The sequence below is a fragment of the Triticum urartu genome, chromosome 2A (assembly GCF_056163025.1).
Source record: "Triticum urartu cultivar PI428250 chromosome 2A, HENAU_Tu73, whole genome shotgun sequence".
In the NCBI taxonomy this organism is placed as follows: Eukaryota; Viridiplantae; Streptophyta; class Magnoliopsida; order Poales; family Poaceae; genus Triticum; species Triticum urartu.
In genome coordinates this window covers 537,311,781-537,336,081 of record NC_141874.1, presented here as the reverse complement: position 1 = coordinate 537,336,081, position 24,301 = coordinate 537,311,781, and the positions used below count along the sequence as shown (strand labels likewise).

At 46.5% G+C, this 24,301-nt stretch overlaps 1 protein-coding gene across 1 annotated transcript; it reads right to left on the bottom strand.

The window, feature by feature from the left end:
- Nucleotides 1–19,183: 19,183 nt before the first annotated feature.
- Nucleotides 19,184–23,959, bottom strand: LOC125538648 (sugar transport protein MST1-like). Its single transcript, XM_048701914.2, has 4 exons — nt 23,707–23,959; nt 23,291–23,610; nt 19,985–20,617; nt 19,184–19,900 (listed from the first exon to the last, which is right to left on the bottom strand). The coding sequence occupies exons 1-4, from the start codon at nt 23,840–23,842 to the stop codon at nt 19,448–19,450; spliced, it is 1,542 nt and encodes a 513-aa protein (XP_048557871.1). The 5' UTR covers nt 23,843–23,959; the 3' UTR covers nt 19,184–19,447.
- Between the last annotated feature and the right edge of the window lie 342 nt (nt 23,960–24,301).

Sequence of the window (24,301 nt, the reverse complement as noted above, 5' to 3'; positions counted from 1 at the left end):
TCCCCATGGTCAAAGGTGATCGGTTTGGACGACCAGTGGCAGAACTCCGCAGGAAAAGGGCTATAGATGAAATGGATACTAATGGCACACCTGACATGTGGTGCGCCACTACAATATAGCAGTGGCACACCATGTGCATGTGCGCCATTAGTGTGGAAGACACTAATGGCGCACCAGATACATGGTGCGCCACTAGTAACATTTTTTCTTCATTTTTCTAAACATACTAATGGCGCATCATGTAGACAGTGCGCCATTACTAGTTAAAACTAGTAATGGCGCACTGTCCACAGGTGCGCCATTACTAAGTTTTTCCCCCTAGCTAATGGCGCACCGCCAGGGGGTGTGTCATTAGTAATCTTCCCCCTAGCTAATTCTCCCGATCCCTTCGTCCCTCCCTCCACTTCCCCCCCTCCCTCCACACCCGCTCCGACGACCCCCACGCCCCGCCTCGCCGTCTCAGGCCTCGCTGCCGACCCACTGCGCCGCCGCCCCACCCACTGCGCCGCCGCCCGTAAGCCCCCTCCTCCTCCGCCCGTCCATCGTCTTCGGCCTCGTGCCCCACCCGCCACCGCCCCCAAATCTCTCTATCGCTCCCCGCCGCCGCCTTCCTCCTCCCCCACCCTCCAATCCAGCCCCCCACCGCCGCCTTCCTCCTCCCCCACCCCCCAATCCAGCCCCGCCGCCGACGACTCTGCCCGCTGCCGGCTCCCCGCACCATCTCCTCCTCCACCGACAACCCCGAGTTCAGGGCCGTGCCCACCATCTTCTCTGCCTCCGGACGCTGCCCCTCCCCCGTCGTGCAGAGCATCCAGGCGAGACGCTGACGCCCCCCTCTTCACCGCCCTCCTCGACGACGCCCCCTCTTCAACGCCGGCCGCTGCCGACCTGCCTCTGCCTTGTCACCGGACGGCGAGCTCCTCTGCTATGCAAATTTGTTAATTGAAGTGCTTGAATGATGTTAGCTTAGCATTTGATGATAAATGTGATGTTCTTTCTGTCAGTGTGAAACTCGATGGATAGGGTGTAAGATTTAATCAGTATGTCTAGTCTATTAGGCAGGGGGTGCAAAGTTGCAAGCTCAGGAGTTTGAAAAATGAGCCTAATTGGTCTGATGTAAATTTTCTGCTGCACTGGAGCATAATATAATATGGTGTTGACTATATTCTGTTTGGCGTCCTTATTCTTCAGTGGCATAGCTTAAAAGTTATCTGCCTTGGCTCAAATGAAGGTTGTTCGATATCTTGAAATAAGCAAACATGCCTTGTGTCAAACCATATTTTAAATCTGCAAGCTTGATTTTCCTTCTATCTGCTGTTTTCTCATGCTTTGGCTTGTAAAACTAAATTGGGACTTAGGGCCAGAGTAGATAGAAGGTGCAATCTTGGCCATTTTTTCACATGCTTCCGTTTAGACTCTTAAGAGCTAGAGCTATTTTATCAATATTTTCCTTTACCACACCAGCATATGTATGACATGAGCTCTTATGTTTTTAGAACATTGAGACTGAGCTTAACTAATTCTGGTTGCTCATTTTTTATATGATGATGAGGAGGAGTATTTTATTTGGCATGACTAGTAATTAACTGGTAGTAACTGATAGTGTGATACCCATCATGCAGACATGCTTTAGGCAGGCTTGGTAGATTTGTCAAGGCAGGGTTGATATGCATGCATGCATTCTTTGCTTGTTTATATTCATTCTTGTAAACTGAACATGCTCATCTATCTAACTATCTATCTACCTGCTTTAGTATGTATGTATGCATTGTATTTTTTATTTCCTTTGGAAAGTAAAGTTAATGTGAAAGGAAGAGAGAAAAAGAAAGGGAGGAAGACAGATGCTTCAGTCAGTCTAAGCCCAGCTTAATTTGAGTGACAATCACCTGCCTGGCTGGCTGGCATGATCATCTTTTACAGAAAACAATTTTCAGCAAAGGTCATGTCTCCGACCATCGTGTCGTGATGATTTTGCAGGTACCCCGAGAGGCCCTTGCGTTTGCTGGAATGTCGATTAACTTCCGTTCCGGCAAATCCGGGTACTCCATATGTCCTATTTTCAGCAAAGGTCATGCTGAAATTTTCCGTGAATTTTAGCATGACTTTGCTAAAAATAGGACATATGGGGTACTTGCGACTAATGCACGGGCCTGGGTATCTTAGTACTTAATTAAGTAGGATCAACTGCCTCTTGTGTTATACATATAGAAGTGTGATATCAACTCATAGTTATTACTAATGTCAAGAGATGATGTAGTTTTGAATTATGAACGTAGGAAATGTCATCATCGGACGACGAAAGTCTCCCGGGGGAGTGCAACTGGTGCCACGACGATCGAGGTCTGTGCGATAGGCCTCACCTGGACGATGATCGGCGCTTCAGCATTAAGCTCGAGGAGACCTTCGAAGTTGAAACGGTACACAACGACGATAATTGTTTTTTTCATAATTAAGCATGACTTCAACTATTTCAATGTGTAATTTTCATCTTTTACAAATCGAGTATAGCTTATCCCATGCCATGCAAGACGCTATGTCTTGGAGAGGATGGATTTTGAAGACCATGAAATTTCTGAAACAAAGAAAATTCACCTAAGGACTCATCACGATGTGGACTTTGAAGTAAATCTGTATAATTCTGAGAGCGTAACCCATTTTGGTTGCAAAAATTGGGAAGCATTTTGCAAGATGTATGGTTTTGATGAGGGTATGCTTATCACCATGGATCTTGGTAATCCTGACATCGACCAAGACAATATGGACATTTGGGTCCTTGTTGATATGGCTCCAGTTCTACCGCTATGTGAGTTTCTCAAACATAGTTATTAGCTAATTTATATTGTTTATTTCAAAATAGTTGACAGCTTATTTCCATTGACAGCTTATTTTTATTGTTCAAAGAATGTGCGGGAGATGGTAGACAAAACCCACTACACCGATGGCTCTGAATTAACAACTTACAAGGAGAAAAATCATCTGGTCGGATTTTGTACTGACATTGAGAATTACAATATCCACAATCAAACTCCTCAACATTATGGTCAATACGTGCCACTAGTGCATGTGTTCAACTACGGTAACTACCATGGAGATACCCTGGTAAGATTTTTACTATTATGACATCCGTGCATCTTTTGCATACTTCTAAAACTAGTACATCATTGCTAACTATGAAGTTATTACTATGTTTTTCAACAGATAATCCCAGAGAATTGTGTGCCTCATTTGATGTATCAGAAAGGTAGTCTTAATGTTTTGAACATACAACTAGGTCATCCTACGAATCTCAACTGTCCATACGAGATTTCTAAAAGAAGTGGAGACATGAAAATCAAAGGATGGAAAAAATGTATGGACATCGTAAGGAGGTTCTTGGAAGCAAAAGGAAGCAAAGCGCAAGAATTGGAGACAGGATGTTCTCCATTCTCCATAATGGAGAGTCAGGGTCTATATTGTTTTATGCTATTTTACCTTAAATAGGGTATTTAGGTCCTGCCTAATACTGATGATCATGTGCTAAGAACAATTAAGTAGGGTTGGTTCGATGACTATCAAGATGATGATCGTATGACTTGTTATTAATAATGAGTAGAAGTTGTATGATGATGATTAGTAGGACTTGTTAGGATTAGTATTACTTCCGACAAACTCGCTACTCGCGGTCTCGAGACTTGTAATGTTCTATCTTTTTTCGGTCTTTTGAATTTGGAGACTAATATGATGAATTGTATTCGGAGACTAATCTTCTATTGTATTCGATGAATCTGCTCTTGCTGTGTGGTGCTGTCTATATTCTGTCCAATAATATATTTTGTAACCTGTGCAAAAATCAGAAAAGTAAAAAAAACCTAATATTCATACTAATGGCGCATCACCCCACAGTGCGCCATTAGTATGCCAGATACTAATGGCGCATGTTGGTCTATACTAATGGCGCACGACATGGTGCGCCATTAGTATATAATACTAGTGGCGTGGTACTAGTGGCGCACCAGTAGTGCGCCATTAGTAGGCAAAACTGGTGCGCCACTAGTAGGCCTTTTCCTAGTAGTGCAGCGGTGATAGGCCCTGGGGCATGTGTCTCTAGGAGTGCCGCTTTGTTTCTCCCCTTCATCACGTGTAACACGTTTACTGTTTTGACTTCTGGTGGGAATTTCTTCTGTTCCCCAGTGCTTTTCTTGTGAGGTTCGTCCTCGTCTTCGCTTGGTGTATCCTGCCCCTTGTGTTCGGCGTTGAGTTTGCCGGACTGCTTGAAGACCCAACATTCTCTATGGGTATGATTTGCAGGTTTATCGAGGGTGCTGTGGATCTAACATAGTTTGTCCAAAATCTTGTTCAAGCTGGACAGTTCGTCTCTGTTGCCCTTGGAGGGCAGCTTTTGCTGACCTGGCCGAGAGCTTCTGAATCCGGCGTTTACCGTCGTGCTCTTCGGGCTATCTTCTTTATTCCGGCGCTTGTTTTTGCTGCGTCGTGGCTTCCCGTTTCCGTCCCTGACTTCGGATGTACTTGGGTCGCTGGTGCTGCATCGGGCTAACCAGCTGTCCTCGCCCGCACAAAAGCGGGTCATGAGGCTTGTTAATGCTGCCATTGTTCTCGGCTTTTCTTGGCCGAGGTGTTTGGCAAGCCATTCCTCTCAAACGCTGTGCTTGAAAGCTACTAAGGTTTCAGCGTCCGGACAGTCGACTATTTGGTTCTTTTTAGTGAGAAACCTGTTCCAAAGCTTTCGGGCTGACTCTCCGGGCTGTTGAGTTATATGACTTAAATCGTCTGCATCCGGTGGTCGAACATAGGTCCCTTGAAAATTTGCCCGAAAAGCGTCTTCGAACTCTTCCCAGCTTCTAATGGAGTTTTCGGGGAGGCTTTTAAGCCAGTGCCGAGCTGGCCCTTTGAGCTTGAGGGGTAAGTACTTGATGGCGTGGAGATCGTCTCCTCGAGCCATGTGGGTATGGAGGATGTAGTCCTCAATCCAGACCCCAGGGTCTATCGTTCCGTCGTACGCCTCTATGTTTACGGGTTTGAATCCCTCTGGAAATTCATGGTCCAGCACCTCATCGATGAAACATAGGGGGTGTGCGGCACCCCTGTATTTGGATGTACCGTGGTGTTCGGATTTTTGTTGTGTTGCATTGCATGCTGGAGCGCGCTTGCTTGGCCCGTAGATGGATCTGGTTGCGCCGTCCTTTTGATGCGAGCCCTCACGTGGATCGCATACTGGCTTGTGTGCGGCGTCGTTTGCCGCTCTATGTTGGCCACGAGGTCGTCTATCTGACCGGATGGTTGTTTTGTTTTTCGATTGCGGGGGATCTAAGGCCTCCTCATCGAATTCAGGTAGCAGCTTTCGCTTCGGGTAGCTCTTTGTTTGGCGACTACCGCCGTACTTTGCTGCAGTGTTGAGTACTTCACTCCATCTAATTCTGAGTGTGTCTTGTGCAGCTCTGAGCCTTTGCTTATGCTTTTTCAGACTCCTCGCAGTGGCGACAAGCCTTTGATGGGTATTCTTTTGCTCCGGGTGCCTGTCCGGTGTGATGTCATCCGGACTGTTATCTTCGCCGGAGTCGGGTTGTTCGGTTTGATTCTCCGTGTTGCCGTGGTCGGACGGTGGTTCAATGCCGTGTTTGTCGTCTGCTGGCTCACCCTGCTCTATCGCTGAGTCTATATGATTGCTGTTTCTGCCGAGGCAGGATTTGGAGCGGTGCTTACGCCGCCGCTTTGACTGCTTCTCGAGGGAACGATCCTTCGCTACGTCCTTCCGTTCCTCGTCGTCATTTTCTTTGAGTGTGTCCACCATGTATACATCATATGATGAAGTGGGCGTCCAGTGCCCTGTGGGCAGTGGCTCCTGTTCGTCTCCTGCATCGTCGTCCATACTGTCGATGTCTTCGGAGTCGAAGGTGAGCATGTCGGTCAAATCGTCGATAGTGGCTATTAAGTGGGTGGTGGGTGGGCGGCGAATTTCTTCGTCGTCCGCATCCCGACCTGGCCAGCCATAGTTCGGCCAGGACTCTCCTGACAAGGAGAGAGACCTTAATGAGTTCAGTATGTCTCAAAGGGCGAGTGCTGAAGGATATCCGCGGAGGTGAACTCCATGATCGGCGCCCAGTTGGATTCGATAGGCACGGGCGCACGCAGTTTGGAGTCCGTGGTCGGGGAAGAATCCGACAGTTCGGCGTCACGGCTCCCGTGAAGGGTAAGGTCGATACTCGGCTCGATCGCCGCTGAGAATGCGGCCTCCGTGGCGGGGTCTATCCACCCGTCCATGGATGGCGCAATTGGCTCCGAATTGAGGGTCGGAGCGGTTGCCGGTGCGGTCTCCTGAACACTGTCCGATGGTAGAGCTAAATCATGCTCATCGTGACCGTGCGGCGCACTCGGCAGGGGCTCGAATCCGTCGAAGATCAAGTCTCCACGGATGTCGGCCGTGTAGTTTAAGCTTCCAAACCTGACCTGGTGGCCAGGGGCGTAACTCTCGATCTGCTCCAGATGGCCAAGTGAGTTGGCCCGCAGTGCGGAGCCGCAGGATACAAAGATCTGTCTGAGGAGAAAATTCTCACCCCGAACTGCATCGCTATCGATGATTGAAGGAGCCATCCAGCCTAACGATGACGACACAGAGGAACTCTCAATGAAAGCACCAATGTCGGTGTCAAAACCAGCGGATCTCGGGTAGGGGGCCCCGAACTGTGCATCTAGGCGGATGGTAATAGGAGGCGGGGGACACGATGTTTACCCAGGTTCGGGCCCTCTTGATGGAGGTAATACCCTACGTCCTGCTTGATTGTTCTTGATAATATGAGTAGTACAAGAGTTGATCTACCACGAGATCGAAGAGGCTAAACCCTAGAAGCTAGCCTATGGTATGATTGTTGTTGTTGGTCCTACGGACTAAACCCTCTGGTTTATATAGACACCGGAGGGGGCTAGGGTTACACAGAGTTGGTTACAAGGAAGGAGATCTACATATCCGTACTGCCAAGCTTGCCTTCCACGCCAAGGAGAGTCCCATCCGGACACGGGACGAAGTCTTCAATCTTGTATCTTCATAGTCCAGTAGTCCGGCCAAAGGATATAGTCCGGCTGTCCGGATACCCCCTAATCCAGGACTCCCTCACTCGCGCTCGTCCATGGCAAGGCGGTAGGCCGAGCGAACGGTGAAGATACCATTCCTCTCATGCGCCCAGGCAATGATATCGTCGGTGACGCGCGGCGATGTACGGATGCTGCTGATGGAGTCGATGTCCGGAGGAAGGAAGTGGCGACGAAGAAGGTCCATACGCCAATTACCATACTCATTGAGGAGCTCCGCGACTCTCTTGAGCCAGTAGCTCCCTTGCCGAGTAATGGGATGGCGCGAAGGCTCAGTGGGCAGCCAGGGATCACGCCAAATGTGGATGTTCTGTCCATTCCCGACAGGCCACACGATGCCCTTTTTCAAGAGCTCAAGACCATGCTGCATGCCCTGCCATGTAGGGGAGGCGTTCCCCGAGAAGACAGTGTCCTTGGGGCGACCCTCCGGGTAGTAGCGAGCCTTTAGCACCTGCGCACATAAGCTATTAGGATTAGTAAGTAAGCGACACGCCTGCCTGGCGAGTAGGGCCTGATTAAACAGGCGGAAATCCCTGAACCCGAGGCCGCCCTTCATTTCATGACATGGATAATCTGAAGAAAAGGAAACTTTAAAAGTTTAAATATTGTCTATTATGTATGGAACATGAAACTACCCAACACTTGTTCTTGATTGTGAGGTTTCTAATGAGCTCTGGCATGTCATAGCTAGTTTTTTTATGTTGGTAGTTCTTATGAATCCGTAGCAAAATTATAGATAGCCAATCAGAACTATCTTTTAACTAATTTAGTTAGCTCAGCTGAACTTTGGTGTATCTAGAAATATAGAAACATCATGATTTTGGATAATGTTCATTGGATTGACATCAAGCAAGTTTTGTGGAAGATCCTGAAACTATCAATTTTTTTCCAATTCTATACCTGGAGAGATTGAAAGGTTGTTTGGACAAGTTCTGCTCACACTAGATGATGGTTTTGAGATCACCTTTAGCTACACTTTGTGGCCGACTAAAGAACATTTCATACCGTTGGAACAGGTGGGCCCAAGGCTAGAGGCTGAGCTTCCTCTCCTCGTGTTTTGTTGCTGCAGGTGCTTCAGCTTAGGGATGTTTCCTCCCATCCAGAAGACAACACTTACAAAAACCCTGCTCCACAGCCATACATAACTCTAGAGGTGTTCTATTGGTCCCTTGCGGCCTTGCGGGGAGTGCGACTCCAACAAGGAAGGCCAATATTTGGCAACAATTTGTAGAGAACACCTTTTCAGTAAGCGCGTGGCCGAAAGCACTAAATCATGGATTGACCGTGTTTTGACACAAAAACTGACAGCAAGGTCCATCCGCTAGGGTCATGTGGCACTGGGCAATGACCAACCTAGACGGCCGTTATTGCTGATGTGTGGGGTCTGTATGTCATAGGAAGAAAAGAAGAAGAAGAAGAACTGACCTGACACCCCGAATGTCTCCTCTTTCCTCGGCGTCTCCTCACCCCTCTACTGCTCCCATACCTGTCTTTTTCTCTCTCGAATACGTACGATTATGCGTATCATTTATTATAAAGGAAGGAGAGGAAGAATCCCAATTGATCCATTGGTTTACAATATGTACATGCGGAGATAAATTCCCAACACCACCCTTCTCCACCCTACACTTAGACGGATTACTCCCACCAAGCCACACGCTCCCATACCTATCATTCTCCTCCCTCAGAGAAGCCACACACTACACGGTAGCTGGTCCTGCCCCCGCTCGCCGGCGGGTCTTACCGAAAAAGGCTTTCGCCCCGCTTTATATATAAAGCACGATCCTCACAACTCAGTACAACGTACGCCACCACAACACACGCACACACCCAAGGCATGATACACAGGTGCTGAGCGCGGCAACACCACCCCTAGCACTACCGTCGTGAAGAGATGAAGCCGCATACGACGAACCGTGGGCTCCAAGGGGGCGCCTTCAGGAAGGATACGACACCGGAGCGCCGCCTGATACGTCTCCAACGTATCTATAATTTTTGATTGCTCCATGCAATATTATCTACTGTTTTGGACATTATTGGGCTGTATTATCCACTTTCATATTACTTTTGGGACTAACCTATTAACTGGAGGCCCAGCCCAGAATTGCTGTTTTTTGCCTGTTTTAGGGTTTCGAAGAAAAGGAATATCAAACGGAGTCCAAACGGAATGAAACCTTCGGGAACGTGATTTTCTCAACAAATAAGACCCGGGAGACTTGGACCCTACATCAAGACACAAAAGAGGAGGCCACGAGGTAGGGGGCGTGCCTACCCCCCAGGTGCGCCCTCCACTCTCGTGGGCCCCCTGTTGCTCCACCGATGTACTCCTTCCTCCTATATATACCTACGTACCCCCAAACAATTAGATACGGAGCCAAAAACCTAATTCCACCGCCGCAACTTTCTGTATCCATGAGATCCCATCTTAGGGCCTGTTCCGGAGCTCCGCCGGAGGGGGCATCGATCACAGAGGGCTTCTACATCAACACCATAGCCTCTCCGATGAAGTGCGAGTAGTTCACCTCAGACCTACGGGTCCATACTTATTAGCTAGATGGCTTCTTCTCTCTTTTTGGATCTAATTCAATGTTCCCCCTCTCTCTTGTGGAGAACTATTCGATGTAATCTTCTTTTTGCGGTGTGTTTGTTGAGACCGATGAATTGTGGGTTTATGATCAAGTCTATCTATGAATAATATTTGAATCTTCTCTGAATTCTTTTATGTATGATTGGTTATCTTTGCAAGTCTCTTCGAATTATCAGTTTGGTTTGGCCTAATAGATTGATCTTTCTTGCAATGGGAGAAGTTCTTAGTTTTCTGTTTAATCTTGCGGTGTATCCTTTCCCAGTGACAGTAGGGGCAGCAAGGCACGCATTGTATTGTTGCCATCGAGGATAACAAGATGGGGTTTTCATCATATTGCATGAGTCTATCCCTCTACATCATCTCATCTTGCTTAAGGCGTTACTCTGTTTTTAACTTAATACTCTAGATGCATGCTGGATAGCGGTCGATGAGTGGAGTAATAGTAGTAGATGCAGGAAGGACTCGGTCTACTTGTCTCGGACGTGATGCCTATATACATGATCATACCTAGATATTCTCATAACTATGCTCAATTCTGTCAATTGCTCAACAGTAATTTGTTCACCCACCGTAGAATACTTATGCTCTCGAGAGAAGCCACTAGTGAAACCTATGGCCCACAGGTCTATCTTTATCATATTAATCTCCTACTACTTAGTTATTTCCTTTGCTTTTTTACTTTGCCTTTATTTTACTTTGCATCTTTATCACAAAAATACCAAAAAAATTATCTTATCATATCTATCAGATCTCACTCTCGTAAGTGGTCGTGTAGGGATTGACAACCCCTATTCGCGTTGGTTGCGAGGATTTATTTGTTTTGTGCAGGTACGAGGGACTCGCACATAGCCTCCTACTGGATTGATACCTTGGTTCTCAAAACTTAGGGAAATACTTACGCTACTTTGCTGCATCATCCCTTCCTCTTCGGGGAAAACCAACGCAGTGCTCAAGAGGTAGCAAGAAGGATTTCTGGCGCCGTTGCCGGGGAGGTCTACGCAAAAGTCAACATACCAAGTACCCATCACATACCCTTATCTCCCGCATTACATTATTTGCTATTTGCCTCTTGTTTTCCTCTCCCCCACTTCACCCTTACCGTTTTATTCACCCTCTCTCTCTATCCTCCCTCTCCTTCTTTATTTGTCTCTTTTTGCCCGCTTGCTTTTTGTTTGCTTGTGTGTTAGTTTGCTTGCTTGTCACGATGGCTCAAGATAATACTAAATTATGTGACTTCACCAATACTAACAACAATGATTTTATTAGCACTCCGATTGCTCCTCTTACCGATGCTGAATCTTGTGAAATTAATACTGCTTCGCTGAATCTTGTCATGAAAGATCCGTTTTCCGGCCTTCCTAGTGAAGATGCCGCTACCCATCTAAATAGCTTCGTTGATTTGTGTGACATTCAAAAGAAGAAAGATGTGGATAATGATATTGTTAAATTGAAGCTATTTCCTTTTTCGCTTAGAGATCGTGCTAAAGCTTGGTTTTCGTCTTTGCCTAAAAATAGTATTGATTCATGGAATAAGTGCAAAGATGCTTTTATCTCTAAGTATTTTCCTCCCGCTAAGATAATCTCTCTTAGAAACGATATTATGAATTTTAAGCAACTTGATCATGAACATTTTGCACAAGCTTGGGAGAGAATGAAACTAATGATACGTAATTGCCCTACTCATGGTTTAAATTTGTGGATGATTATACAAATTTTTTATGCCGGATTGAATTTTGCTTCTAGAAATCTTTTAGATTCGGCCGCGGGAGGCACTTTTATGGAAATCACTTTAGGAGAAGCTACTAAACTCCTAGATAATATTATGGTTAATTATTCTCAATGGCATACTGAAAGATCTACTAATAAAAAGGTGCATGCGAAAGAAGAAATTAATGTTTTGAGTGGAAAGATGGATGAACTTATGAAATTATTTGCTAGTAAGAGTGTTTCTTCTGATCCTAATTATATGCCCTTGTCTACTTTGATTGAGAATAATAATGAATCTTTGGATGTGAATTTTGTTGGTAGGAACAATTTTGGTAACAACGCATATAGAGGAAATTTCAACCCTAGGCCTTATCCTAGTAATCCCTCTAATAATTATGGTAATTCCTACAACAATTCTTATGGAAATTATAATAAGATTCCCTCTGATTTTGAATCTAATATTAAATAATTTATTACTTTGCAAAAGAATTTCAATGCTTTGATTGAAGAAAAATTGCTTAATATTGATGATTTGGCTAGGAACGTTGATAGAATTACTCTTGATGTTGATTCTTTGAAACTTAGATCTATTACACCTAAGCATGATGTCAATGAGTCTCTCAAAGCCATGAGAATTTCCATTGATGAGTGCAAAGAAAGAACCGCTAGGATGCGTGCTAAGAAAGATGCCTTTATAAGAGCGTGTTCTTCTAGTTCCTATGAAAATAAAGATGAAGATCTAAAAGTTATTGATGTGTCCCCTATTAAATCTTTGTTTTGCAATATGAATCTTGATAATGATGGGACTGAATATGATCCACCTTTACCTAGAAGGCATTCCAAGAATTCGGAATTTTTTGATCTTGATGCTAAAATTGATAAAAGTGGGATTGAAAAAATTAAAACCCTAGGTGTTGCTAAACCCACTATTATGGATTTCAAGGAATTTAACTATAAAAATTGCTCTTTGATTGATTATATTTCCTTGTTACAATCCGTGCTAAATTCTCCTCATGCTTATAGTCAAAATAAAGCGTTTACTAAACATATCGTTGATGCCTTAATGCAACCTTATGAAGAAAAACTTGAATTGGAAGTTTCTATCCCTAGAAAGCTTTATGATGAGTGGGAACCAACTATTAAAATTAAAATTAAAGATCATGAATGCTATGCTTTATGTTATTTTGGTGCTAGTGTTTCCACGATTCCAAAGACTTTGTGTGATTTGTTAGGTTTCTGTGATTTTGATGATTGCTCTTTAAACTTGCACCTTGCGGATTCCACTATTAAGAAACCTATGGGAAGAATTAATGATGTTCTTATTGTTGCAAATAGGAATTATGTGGCCATAGATTTTATTGTTCTTGATATAGATTGCAATCCTTCATGTCCTATTATTCTTGGTAGACCTTTCCTTAAAACGATTGGTGCAATTATTGATATGAAGGAAGGAAATATTAGATTCCAATTTCCATTAAGGAAAGGCATGGAACACTTTCCTATAAAGAAAATTAAATTACCTTATGAATCTATTATGAGAGCCACATATGGATTGCCTACCAAAGATGACAATACCTAGATCTATCCTTGCTTGTTATGCCTAGCTAGGGGCGTTAAACGATAGCGCTTGTTGGGAGGCAACCCAATTTTATTTTAATTCCTTGCTTTTTGCTCCTGTTTTGTAATAAATAATTTATCTATCCTCTGTTTTTGTTGTGCTTTTTTGAGTTTAATTAGTGTTTGTGCCAAGTAGAACCGTTGGCAAGACTTGGGGAAAGTCTTGTTACACTTGCTGTAAAAAACAGAAACTTTAGCGCTCATGAGAACTACTGACATTTTTATTTGGAAAGTGATATTTAGTTAATTATTTTTGAAGATAATTAATAGATAAATTCCTCACGTCCAGAAATTTATTTTAGAATTTTTGGGGTTCCAGATCTTGCGCTAGCTACAGATTACTACAGACTGTTCTGTTTTTGACAGATTCTGTTTTTCGTGTGTTGTTTGCTTATTTTGATGAATCTATGGCTAGTAAAATAGTTTATAAACCATAGAGAAGTTGGAATACAGTAGGTATAACAACAATATAAATGAATAATGAGTTCATTACAGTACCTTGAAGTGGTCTTTTGTTTTCTTTCGCTAACGGAGCTCACGAGATTTTCTACTTTAAGTTTTGTGTTGTGAAGTTTTCAAGTTTTGGGTAAAGATTTGATGGATTATGGAACAAGGAGTGAAAAGAGCCTAAGATTGGGGATGCCCATGGCACCCCCAAGATAATCTAAGGACACCTAAAAGCCAAAGCTTGGGGATGCCCCAGAAGGCATCCCCTCTTTCGTCTACTTCTATCGGTAACTTTACTTGGAGCTATATTTTTATTCGCCACATGATATGTGTTTTGCTTGGAGCGTCTTGTATGATTTGAGTCTTTACTTGTTAGTTTACCACAATCATCCTTGTTGTACACACCTTTTGAGAGAGCCATACATGATTTGGAATTTTCTAGAATACTCTATGTGCTTCCCTTATATCTTTTGAGTTATATAGTTTTGCTCTAGTACTTCACTTATATCTTTTAGAGCACGGTGGTGGATTTGTTTTATAGAAACTATTGATATCTCATGCTTCACTTAGATTATTTTGAGAGTCTTAAGTAGCATGTTAATTTGCTTAAAAATCCTAATATGCTTGGTATAGAAGATTAATAATAAAACTTTCTTATGAGTGTGTTGAATACTATGAGAAGTTCGATGCTTGATAATTGTTTTGAGATATGAAGATGGTGATATTAAAGTTGTGCTAGTTGAGTAGTTGTGAATTCGAGAAATACTTGTGTTAAAGTTTGTGATTCCCGTTGCATGCACGTATGGTGAACCGTTATGTGATGAAGTCGGAGCATCATTTATTTATTGATTGTCTTCCTTATGAGTGGCGGTCGGGGACGAGCGATGGTCTTTTCCTACCAATCTATCCCCCTAGGAGCATGCGTGTAATACTTTGCTTTGATAACTTGTAGATTTTTGCAATAAGTATATGAGTTATTTATGACTAATGTTGAGTCCATGGATTATACGCACTCTCACCCTTTCACCTTTGCTAGCCTCTCTAATACCGCGCACCTTTCGCCGGTATCATACACCCATCATATACCTTCCTCAAAACAGCCACCATACCTACCTATTATGGCATTTCCATAGCCATTCCGAGATATATTGCCATGCAACTTTCCACCGTTCCGTTTATTATGGCACACTCCATCATTGTCATATTGCTTAGCATGATCATGTAGTTGACATCGTATTTGTGGCAAAGCCACCGTTCATAATTCTTTCATACATGTCACTCATGAGTCACTGCATATCCCGGTACACCGCCGGAGGCATTCATATAGAGTCACAATTTGTTCTAAGTATCGAGTTGTAATTGTTGAGTTGTAAGAAAAATAAAAGTGTGATGATCATCATTATTAGAGCATTGTCCCAGTGATGAAAGGATGATGGAGACTATGATTCCCCCACAAGTCGGGATGAGACTCTGGACGAAAAAAGGCCATAAAAAAGAGAGGAGAAAAGGCCCAAATAAAAAAATAAAAAAAGAGAGAAAAAGAGAGAAGGGACAATGTTACTATCCTTTTACCACACTTGTGCTTCAAAGTAGCACCATGATATTCATGATAGAGAGTCTCCTATGTTATCTCTTTCATATACTAGTGTGAATTTTTCATTATAGAACTTGGCTTGTATATTCCAATGATGGGCTTCCTCAAAATGCCCTAGGTCTTCATGAGCAAGCAAGTTGGATGCACACCCACTTAGTTTCTTTTTGAGCTTTCATATACTTATAGCTCTAGTGCATCCGTTGCATGGCAATCCCTACTCACTCACATTGATATCTATTGACGGACATCTCCATAGCCCGTTGATACGCCTAGTTGATGTGATACTATCTTCTCCCTTTTTATCTTCTCCACAACCACCATTCTATTCCACCTATAGTGCTATGTTCATGGCTCACGCTCATGTATTGCGTGAAAATTGAAAATGTTTTGAGAATGTCAAAAGTATGAAACAACTGCTTGGCTTGTCATCGGGGTTGTGCATGATTTAAATATTTTGTGTGAAGATGGAGCATAGCCAGACTATATGATTTTGTAGGAATAACTTTCTTTGGCCATGTTATTTTGAGAAGACATAATTGCTTTGTTAGTATGCTTGAAGTATTATTATTTTTATGTCGATATTAAACTTTTGTATTGTATCTTTCAGATCTGAATATTCATACCACAATTAAGAAGAATTATATTAAAATTATGCCAAGTAGCACTCCGCATCAAAAATTCTGTTTTTATCATTTACCTACTCGAGGACGAGCAGGAATTAAGCTTGGGGATGCTTGATACGTCTCCAACGTATCTATAATTTTTGATTGCTCCATGCTATATTATCTACTATTTTGGACATTATTGGGCTTTATTATTCACCTTTATATTATTTTTGGGACTAACCTATTAACCGGAGGCCCAACCCAGAATTGCTGTTTTTTGCCTGTTTTAGGGTTTCAAAGAAAAGAAATATCAAACAGAGTCCAAACGGAATGAAACCTTCAGGAACGTGATTTTCTCAACAAACAAGACCCGGGAGACTTGGACCCTACGTCAAGACACAAAAGAGGAGGCCACGAGGTAGGGGGGCGCGCCTACCCCCCCAGGTGCGCCCTCCACTCTCGTGGGCCCCCTGTTGCTCCACGGACGTACTCCTTCCTCCTATATATACCTACGTACCCCCAAATGATCAGATACGGAGCCGAAAACCTAATTCCACCGCCGCAACTTTCTGTATCCATGAGATCCCATCTTGGGGCCTGCTCCGGAGGTCCGCCGGAGGGGGCATCGATCACGGAGGTCTTCTACATCAACACCATAGCCTCTCTGATGAAGTGCGAGTAGTTCACCTCAGACCTACGGGTCCATAGTTATTTGCTAGATGACTTCTTCTCTCTTTTTGGATCTCAATACAATGTTCTCCCCTCTCTTGTGGAGAACTATTCGATGTAATCTTCTTTTTGCGGTGTGTTTGTTGAGACCGATGAATTGTGGGTTTATGATCAAGTCTATCTATAAATAATATTTGAATCTTCTCTGAATTCTTTTATCTATGATTGGTTATCTTTGCAAGTCTCTTCGAATTATCAGTTTGGTTTGGCCTACTAGATTGATCTTTCTTGCAATGGGAGAAGTGCTTAGCTTTGGGTTCAATCTTGCGGTGTCCTTTCCCAATGACAGTAGGGGCAGCAAGGCACATATTGTATTGTTGCCATCGAGGATAACAAGATGGGGTTTTCATCATATTGCATGAGTCTATCCCTCTACATCATGTCATCTCACTTAAGACGTTACTCTGTTTTTAACTTAATACTCTAGATGCATGCTGGATAGCGGTCGATGAGTGGAGTAATAGTAGTAGATGCAGGCAGGAGTCGGTCTACTTGTCTCAGACGTGATGCCTATATACATGATCATACCTAGATATTCTCATAACTATGCTCAATTCTGTCAATTGCTCAACAGTAATTTGTTCACCCACCATAGAATACTTATGCTCTCGAGAGAAGCCACTAGTGAAACCTATGGCCCCCAGGTCTATCTTTATCATATTAATCTCCTATTACTTAGTTATTTCCTTTACTTTTTTACTTTGCCTTTATTTTACTTTGCATCTTTATCACAAAAATACCAAAAATATTATCTTATCATATCTATGAGATCTCACTCTCGTAACTGGTCGTGTAGGGATTGACGACCCCTATTCGCGTTGGTTGCGAGGATTTATTTGTTTTGTGCAGGTACGAGGGACTCGCACGTAGCCTCCTACTGGATTGATACCTTGGTTCTCAAAACTGAGGAAAATACTTACGCTACTTTGCTGCATCATCCCTTCCTCTTCGGGGAAAACCAACACAGTGCTCAAGAGGTAGCACCGCCACCGCCCAATCCGAGGATTAGAGTTTCCCCCGGAGCTGCACGACGAGTAATGGGAGCCGCGACGACGCCTTCAAGAAGGGAACGAGCTTCGCCGCTGCCAGTCCGTCCGAAGATAGAACGGGGTTTCACCCCAGTCAAAACTCACTGCCACCGAACGCCGCACCCCGGCGGCCATGCCGCCCACACGGCCATGGCCACCGGGCAGCACCAAGCCACGGCCTCCGCCCGAGAGCACCGCGCAACCACCACCAGGGTCGCCGCCCGACATCCAAGACCTTGACACCACCTCAGCCGAGACCTGCCGCTATCCCAACCAAAGAGACAAGCAGAAAGGTCCCACCTTTCGCACCCCTGGGCAACCCCCAGCGTCGAGACCCAATAGGTCGGCCATCTGGCCTCCATCGACCCGTCCTGCAGCACCGGGCGCGAGGCGAGCTCGGTTCCATAACACCGTGCGTGAGACGAGGCAGTCCTGCAGCATTGTGCGCGAGACGAGCTTAGTCCTGCGGCACTATGTGCGAGACGAGCTCGCACCTGCGCACCGGGCGCGAGACAAGCGATGGACCGCAGCAGAGAGAAGGCCAGCCCTTCGCCGAACATAGCGACCGGACGACACGGAGGGGGGATCAAAGGCCGATACAAGCCGCCTACGGACGAACCGACGCCAGGACGAGCCAGCCGTCGCCGAAGCCGACTTGCCAAGCCACCGTGGAACCATCCACAACCGGAGCAGCGACCACCCCGGCCACTGCCCAACCCGCGCCGCTCGGCGAGCTCCACGCGTCGGAGTCGCCGGCCACACACCTCCCAGGGCACCACCACCACCCCGCTGCCTCCCCGGGAAGGAGGAGGCAGCCGACCGCAGACCAAGGCCAGCGCAGCCCGTGCCATCCAACAGGGAGCTCGAGATCCCCTGGTTGGACACGCAACCACCATCACGCGATGCCGGCCGCCACAACCTCCCGCTGCCCCGCACGAGACGCCGCCAACCGGCAGCACACGGGAGCTCCGGCGAGCTCCCTCCAGCCCCTGCGTCGCCAGCCGGACCACAGGCGCCAGATCCGGGCGGATCTGGCCAGGCGCCCACCAGCGCGCCGCCACCTGAGCCGGACCACCCAGCAGCCGCCGCACCTCCACCGGGGCTCAGACCGCCACCGCGTCGCCACTAGACGGCCGCACCGCCGCCCCGCACCACCAGCGCCGTGCCGCTGGGCCCTGCCGCATCCCAGCGTCGCCACCCGCGAGCTCTGCCCCGCGACGAACCCCGATGGCAGAGGAGGAGGGAAAGGCCCCGCCGCCGCCGCGCCGACCGGGCTTTGCCCGTCAACGCCTGCCGGCGGCGGCGGGGGAGGGAGAGGTGGGAGGGGGACGGGAGGAGCGGCGGCTAGGCCCCCCCCCCCCCCCGGCGCGCGCAGGCGCGTCGCGGGAGGGAGGAGCGGTGGCTACTAAGTTTCAGGTACCGCCGGCGGGCATCTTAGGCGAAGGCCCTCTCGCCCACTGTAGTAGCCACCACAATCGTAGCTCAAAGCTTCCTCTGCCATGGCTATCCCTAGTCTCCTTCGCCTTCGTTGCGGCCACTGATCGCCCCGCGCCTCGCCATTATGTCTAGGAGCTCCGCCTCCTCAAACTCTCCTTCCCTGCGCTAGGAATCGAATGGATAGCAAACTAGTCACATGAACTTGGAGCATTAGTCAGCCAAGCACAATGGATAGCAAACTAGTCACATGAACTTGACACTCAAACAATTGTTATGGGAAATAAACCTTGGTTTTACAGTCATTTGTAACTCTCAAACAAGTCTTGATGAGTCCATTTTCTTGTATGTGTCATTTTCTTCTTGCTAGCGCAGACAACGAATGTTATTCAATCCGGAATGACGAATGGACGTACTACAACAGCACGAAACAACAATCATTTTTCCACAAAAGAAAAGAAAACGAAAAGAAAAAAGAAACACAAATCTTTCCACAAGCAGCACTGCGGCTCCATATACCCACACACGAACACACAGACACAAACACGTACGGGTACGGAGATCAAAGCCACACCCATACCCATCTTTGCCACGATGACAAAGGCGCTAAACGTCGTCAGTTTATGAGCGCGTCGGTGTTCTTGGGCGGCTGCTGCACCTTGACGAAGCGTCCCCAGTACCAGTGCCGCGCCCAGACGGCGCCCATGGCCTCCAGGGGCACTCCCTTGGTCTCCGGCAGGAATGCCACCACGAAGGCTGTCATGACGGCGACCCAGGCCGCGTAGTAGATGAACGTGGCGTACTTGAAGCTGCACAGCATGGAGAGGAACGTCTGCGTGAGCACGAAGGTGGCGCCGAGGTTGACGGCCACGCTGATGCCCTGCCCCGCCGACCGGACCTCCACCGGGAATATCTCGCCGGGGATCACCCACGTCAGGGGACCCCACGACCACCCGAACGACGCCGAGAACACGCATGTCAGAGCCAGCACCGCGACGGAGTACTTCCTCGCCATCGCGGACTCGCCGTCACGGCCGATCTGCGACCCCATGATCCACGCAACCGCAACCTAATCAAAGGCAGCAGCAAACGAACTGTCAGAATCACGACGTGGAAACCGAAAGCATGCGTTCCCTTTCCGTGTTTGTTGTACCTGGCACATGATCATGACGAGTCCACCAGCCAAGAACAGCGGCCTGCGACCGTAGCGGTCCACCGTGGCGACGGACACGAGGGCGGAGCCGAGGTTGACGGCGCCGAGAATGACGGCGCCCATCAGCGCGGCGTTGCTCCCGAACCCGGCCGTCTGGAACAGCACCGGCGAGAAGAAGGCGATGACGATGACCCCGGTGAGCTGCTGGAAGAGCGGCACGGCCACGGCCATCACCAGGTGGGGGCGGTACTCCCTCCTGAGGATCCTCCGGAACGCGCCCTGCTCGTTGGAGCGCGCCACCTCGACCGCGCGGGCCACGTCCTCCAGCTCAGCGTCCACGTCGGCCCTGGGGCCGCGGACACGGCGGAGCGCGGCGCGCGCCTGCTCCACCCGCCCGCGCACGATGAGGCTGCTGGGAGTGTCCGGGATGAGCAGGGCGCCCACGAGGATGACGGCCGCCGGCACCGCCGCCAGGCCGAGGGAGAGCCGCCAGCCCCACCGCGGGATGCGCGCGGCGCCGTAGTTTGTGAGGTTGGCCGCGAGGTTGCCGATGCCGAGGAAGAGCTGGAACCCCGTCGTGAAGGCGCCCCTCCACTTGGCCGGCGCCGTCTCCGCCAGGTACACCGGCGCCGCCTGTCATGAGTTGCCACGGTCACGTCACATGGTGCATTTGTTCGTACATCGCACACGTGAAGCGTAGTTATTAATCAGGACGCAAGCGATTAGTACTCCCTCCGAGAGAGTACGTGCGGATTAGTCAGTGTGTCCTAATAGTAATCGACTTCGGGTCGACCATTATATTCGTGCGACATGTGATGTAGGCAATGGACGAGTAGCGCTGCACGGACGACAGAAACATAGGAGGAGCTATCACCAACCTACCACAACGCCCGCCCAAGGAAGGAAAGTGAGATGCTTGACTCACCCATGCGTGCCTGCACGAGCAGAATGTTGCACCTTAACCACTGAAGTCTGAACAAAAGATGAAACGCGACATCCTATCCACTATTCAATTTGAGTAACACGAGAGCGATGGGTTGAGGCCCTGTTTGGTTTATAAGTCTTAGGACTTTTTTTAGTCTTAACTTATAAGTCTCAAATCCTTAAAAAGTCCCTACCTGTTTGGTTCCTGAGACTTATAAGTCTCTATAAGACAATATTACATCTATAAGTCCCTATAAGTCCCTCATTAAAAGTCTTATTTCATAAGTTCCAAATGACTACTTTAAGTCTCTACAAGTCCCTCCTGTTTAATTTAGATGGAACTTATAGGGACTTATTTAAGTCCCTAGACCAATAAATCCCTGTAAACAAACACCCTCTGAGTCAAAACTAGCCACTTGCCCTAGCTAACCAGGGGAGGCAGCGGACAAACGAAGCAAAGGGCCCAGCCAGCTACCACCTTTCTACTAATCTGCATGACATGTGAACGGCTGTAGGACTTCACGGTACGTGGTTTCTCCTTGGACCATCCGAAATGTTGACCTCTTAATTAAAGTGGGTTATAACTTTAAATGCCTGCATAGCTAAAGCATATAATCATCAAGAAAATACATTGCATTTCAGTCTCTTTTTTTGAGTTAGAATGGGTTTTGTTTTATTCATTCATCTCGGCAAGGTCCGAGTTCAACACAACAAATACAATCCGGTAGTTGCTAGAGGATCCGAGTGAATTTCAGTCAACCTTTTGTATTTGCTTGGAGTTTATATAGATTGACGAACTATTACAATATTATTCCCTCCATCCGGGATTGTTAGGCAGCGATTCTAAGTAAGAGTGGTAGAAGTAAATTGCAAGTACTCCTTTCGTTCCATAATGTGGTGCATTTTTTTAAGTCAAACTTTACAAACATTGATAAAGTTCAGAGGAAAAACTATTTATACCTACCATACCAAGTATGTATACACTATAAAAATACATCTTATGATGTATCTAATGAGATACACCGGGAGTAGTCGGTATTCTGGATGTAGATATTTTGCTATACAATCTTGGTTCAAACTTGTAGAGTTTGACTTTTGAGAAAACCCTATATGCACTAAATTATGGAATTGATGAGTATAGACCATGGAAGGTAAACTTACGAATTTGCTGAACTGTGCAAACTCGGTTGGTGAGACTCGCTTCAGCAATATAAAAGAGCGACTTGCGGAGATATAGATGGATATAGATAGATACAGATACAGATATAGATATTGATATAGAAGATGTGTGGAATTACGCCCTCCTACCAAGATAATTTCCACCAAGCCATAGCCACCCCACCCCTCTTTTTGAGGGACCATAGTCACCCCCTTTATGAAACCTTTTTTCTATGCAATTGCGAATCCTTGTTTAGGCAGGCAATATGTTTTGAATCTCAGTTTCAGAACTTATGTTTACTGCTGAAATTGTTGAAATATTTTGACTGAATATTGTTGAAATTACTGAAATTTCAGTGAAATTACATTGAAAGTGAGGGCAATACATAGAGAACTATTATTGTCTCATTGGGAGCTTTATCTGATAGGTGGGTGAGTAGCTTTATTTATCACTCTATGTAGATCAATCGCCACACATCAAAATCAGGAGCCACGACAATATATAGAGATGTATCACTTCAGTTGGGTAGATTGTTGTCACATTCAGGTTTTTCAGGTCTAGGTTTTCTTTCAGTTTATTAGGTGGCTCATTCGCCACACATCAAAATAAGTTTACTAAAGATGCGACAATTTATTTGGATCGGAGGGAGTAGAAACAATACTCCCTCCATTTTTTTATACGAGGCCATTATGAAAAACACATTTTGCATCTATACAAGGCCACCAACAGTAATCAAGGCAAATATTAATAATGTTTTCTCATACTATTAATCCATGGTTTAATTACTAGCATGCATGTAGTGGATGATAATGACACGCTCAACAACTTCCTCCCTTCTGGCCACTCAATTTCCTCTAATGTGCATGCATCCTATTAATTAACCTGGTAATTGAGAAAATAATTTGGTATGTAAAGCACACATTAATTTTTATTTTGATACCTGTAATTTGAGTTTGTGGCTTTGTATATAAAAATGAAGGGAGTACTATACTTAGGCACCGAGTTAGCCACCTAATAAACTGTCGCTTGTTTGAAAAAACATTTAAATTAGACCAAATCTTCAATAGAGTAAACAATCTGGTCGAGTTTATACAGTTTAAAGGGCCAAACAGATTGTGATTTTCTTGAAATTCAGCAACCAGCTCGTTGTTTCTACTTATACAGTTCCAAAAATTCTGTACTGGTTCCAGATACAGATCAGCTGTTATGAATACCAAACATACCTGGTTGGTGAAGCCGATGCCGAAGCCGAGCATCATGCGGCCGACGATGAGCATGGCGATGTTCACCGCTGCGGCGTTCACGGCGGCGCCGGCGAAGAAGAACGCGCCGCCAGCTAGCATGACTGCCTGTCTCCCGACCGCCCTGGTGACCCGGCCAGCCGCGAGCGACGCGACCAGCCCCGCCAGGTACAGCGACGACGTGAACGCCGTGAGCACGTGGCTGTCGTAGACGCAGTACTGGTCCCGCCGCGCCGCCGCCATCCGTCGGAGCACGCCCGGGAAGAATTCCTCCAGGAATGACTCCATCGCCGTCACGCCCCCTGATCGACCAAACATTATCACCGATGTACGTACATGCATAGAGATTAGAGAAAGACACATCTCGGCAGAATTGCATACACTTGTGAGGCCGGTACCTGAGATGCCGATGTCGTAGCCGAAGATGAGGCCACCGGAGGCTGCCATGAGGCAGGTGACCACGACGGAGAAGGTTATGCCGCCGCCGTAGTCGCCCGACGGGGCATCGGCCACGGCGAACCCTCCACCAGTCATCGCAAGCCTGCCACCGGGTTAGCCTCACTTGCACGCACGCGCAGACTTGACCACTAGCTATAACAACTACACAGCGCGTTGTAGCTAATCCCGATCAGTGTGGTATTGTATAGGGGTGGTGACCGGTGAGTGGCAGGGGTGTGTCCCTCGGAGCATCCTAAAACAAGAAACCAAGCGCCCTACAAGCGCTTTCAGAGCTCAGGCACTAGTGGCCGTCGGATCGATTCCTTGATGCGATTTCGTCCATCTGATCTCGCTCCGGATTGACCTTGGCCGTCGGATTAGAGGCAGAAACTGTCGCAATGAATAGGGTGGCCTCCAGCCTGCCACCGCGTGTAAATTGACTGCCCCGCCGAGGGCATTTTTGTCATTTCACCTGCTTGGAAAAATATCCAATAACAACAGAAATGAGAGCTAGCGCTGGAACCCTAGCCGATTCCCTCCTGCTCCCGCCCGCTC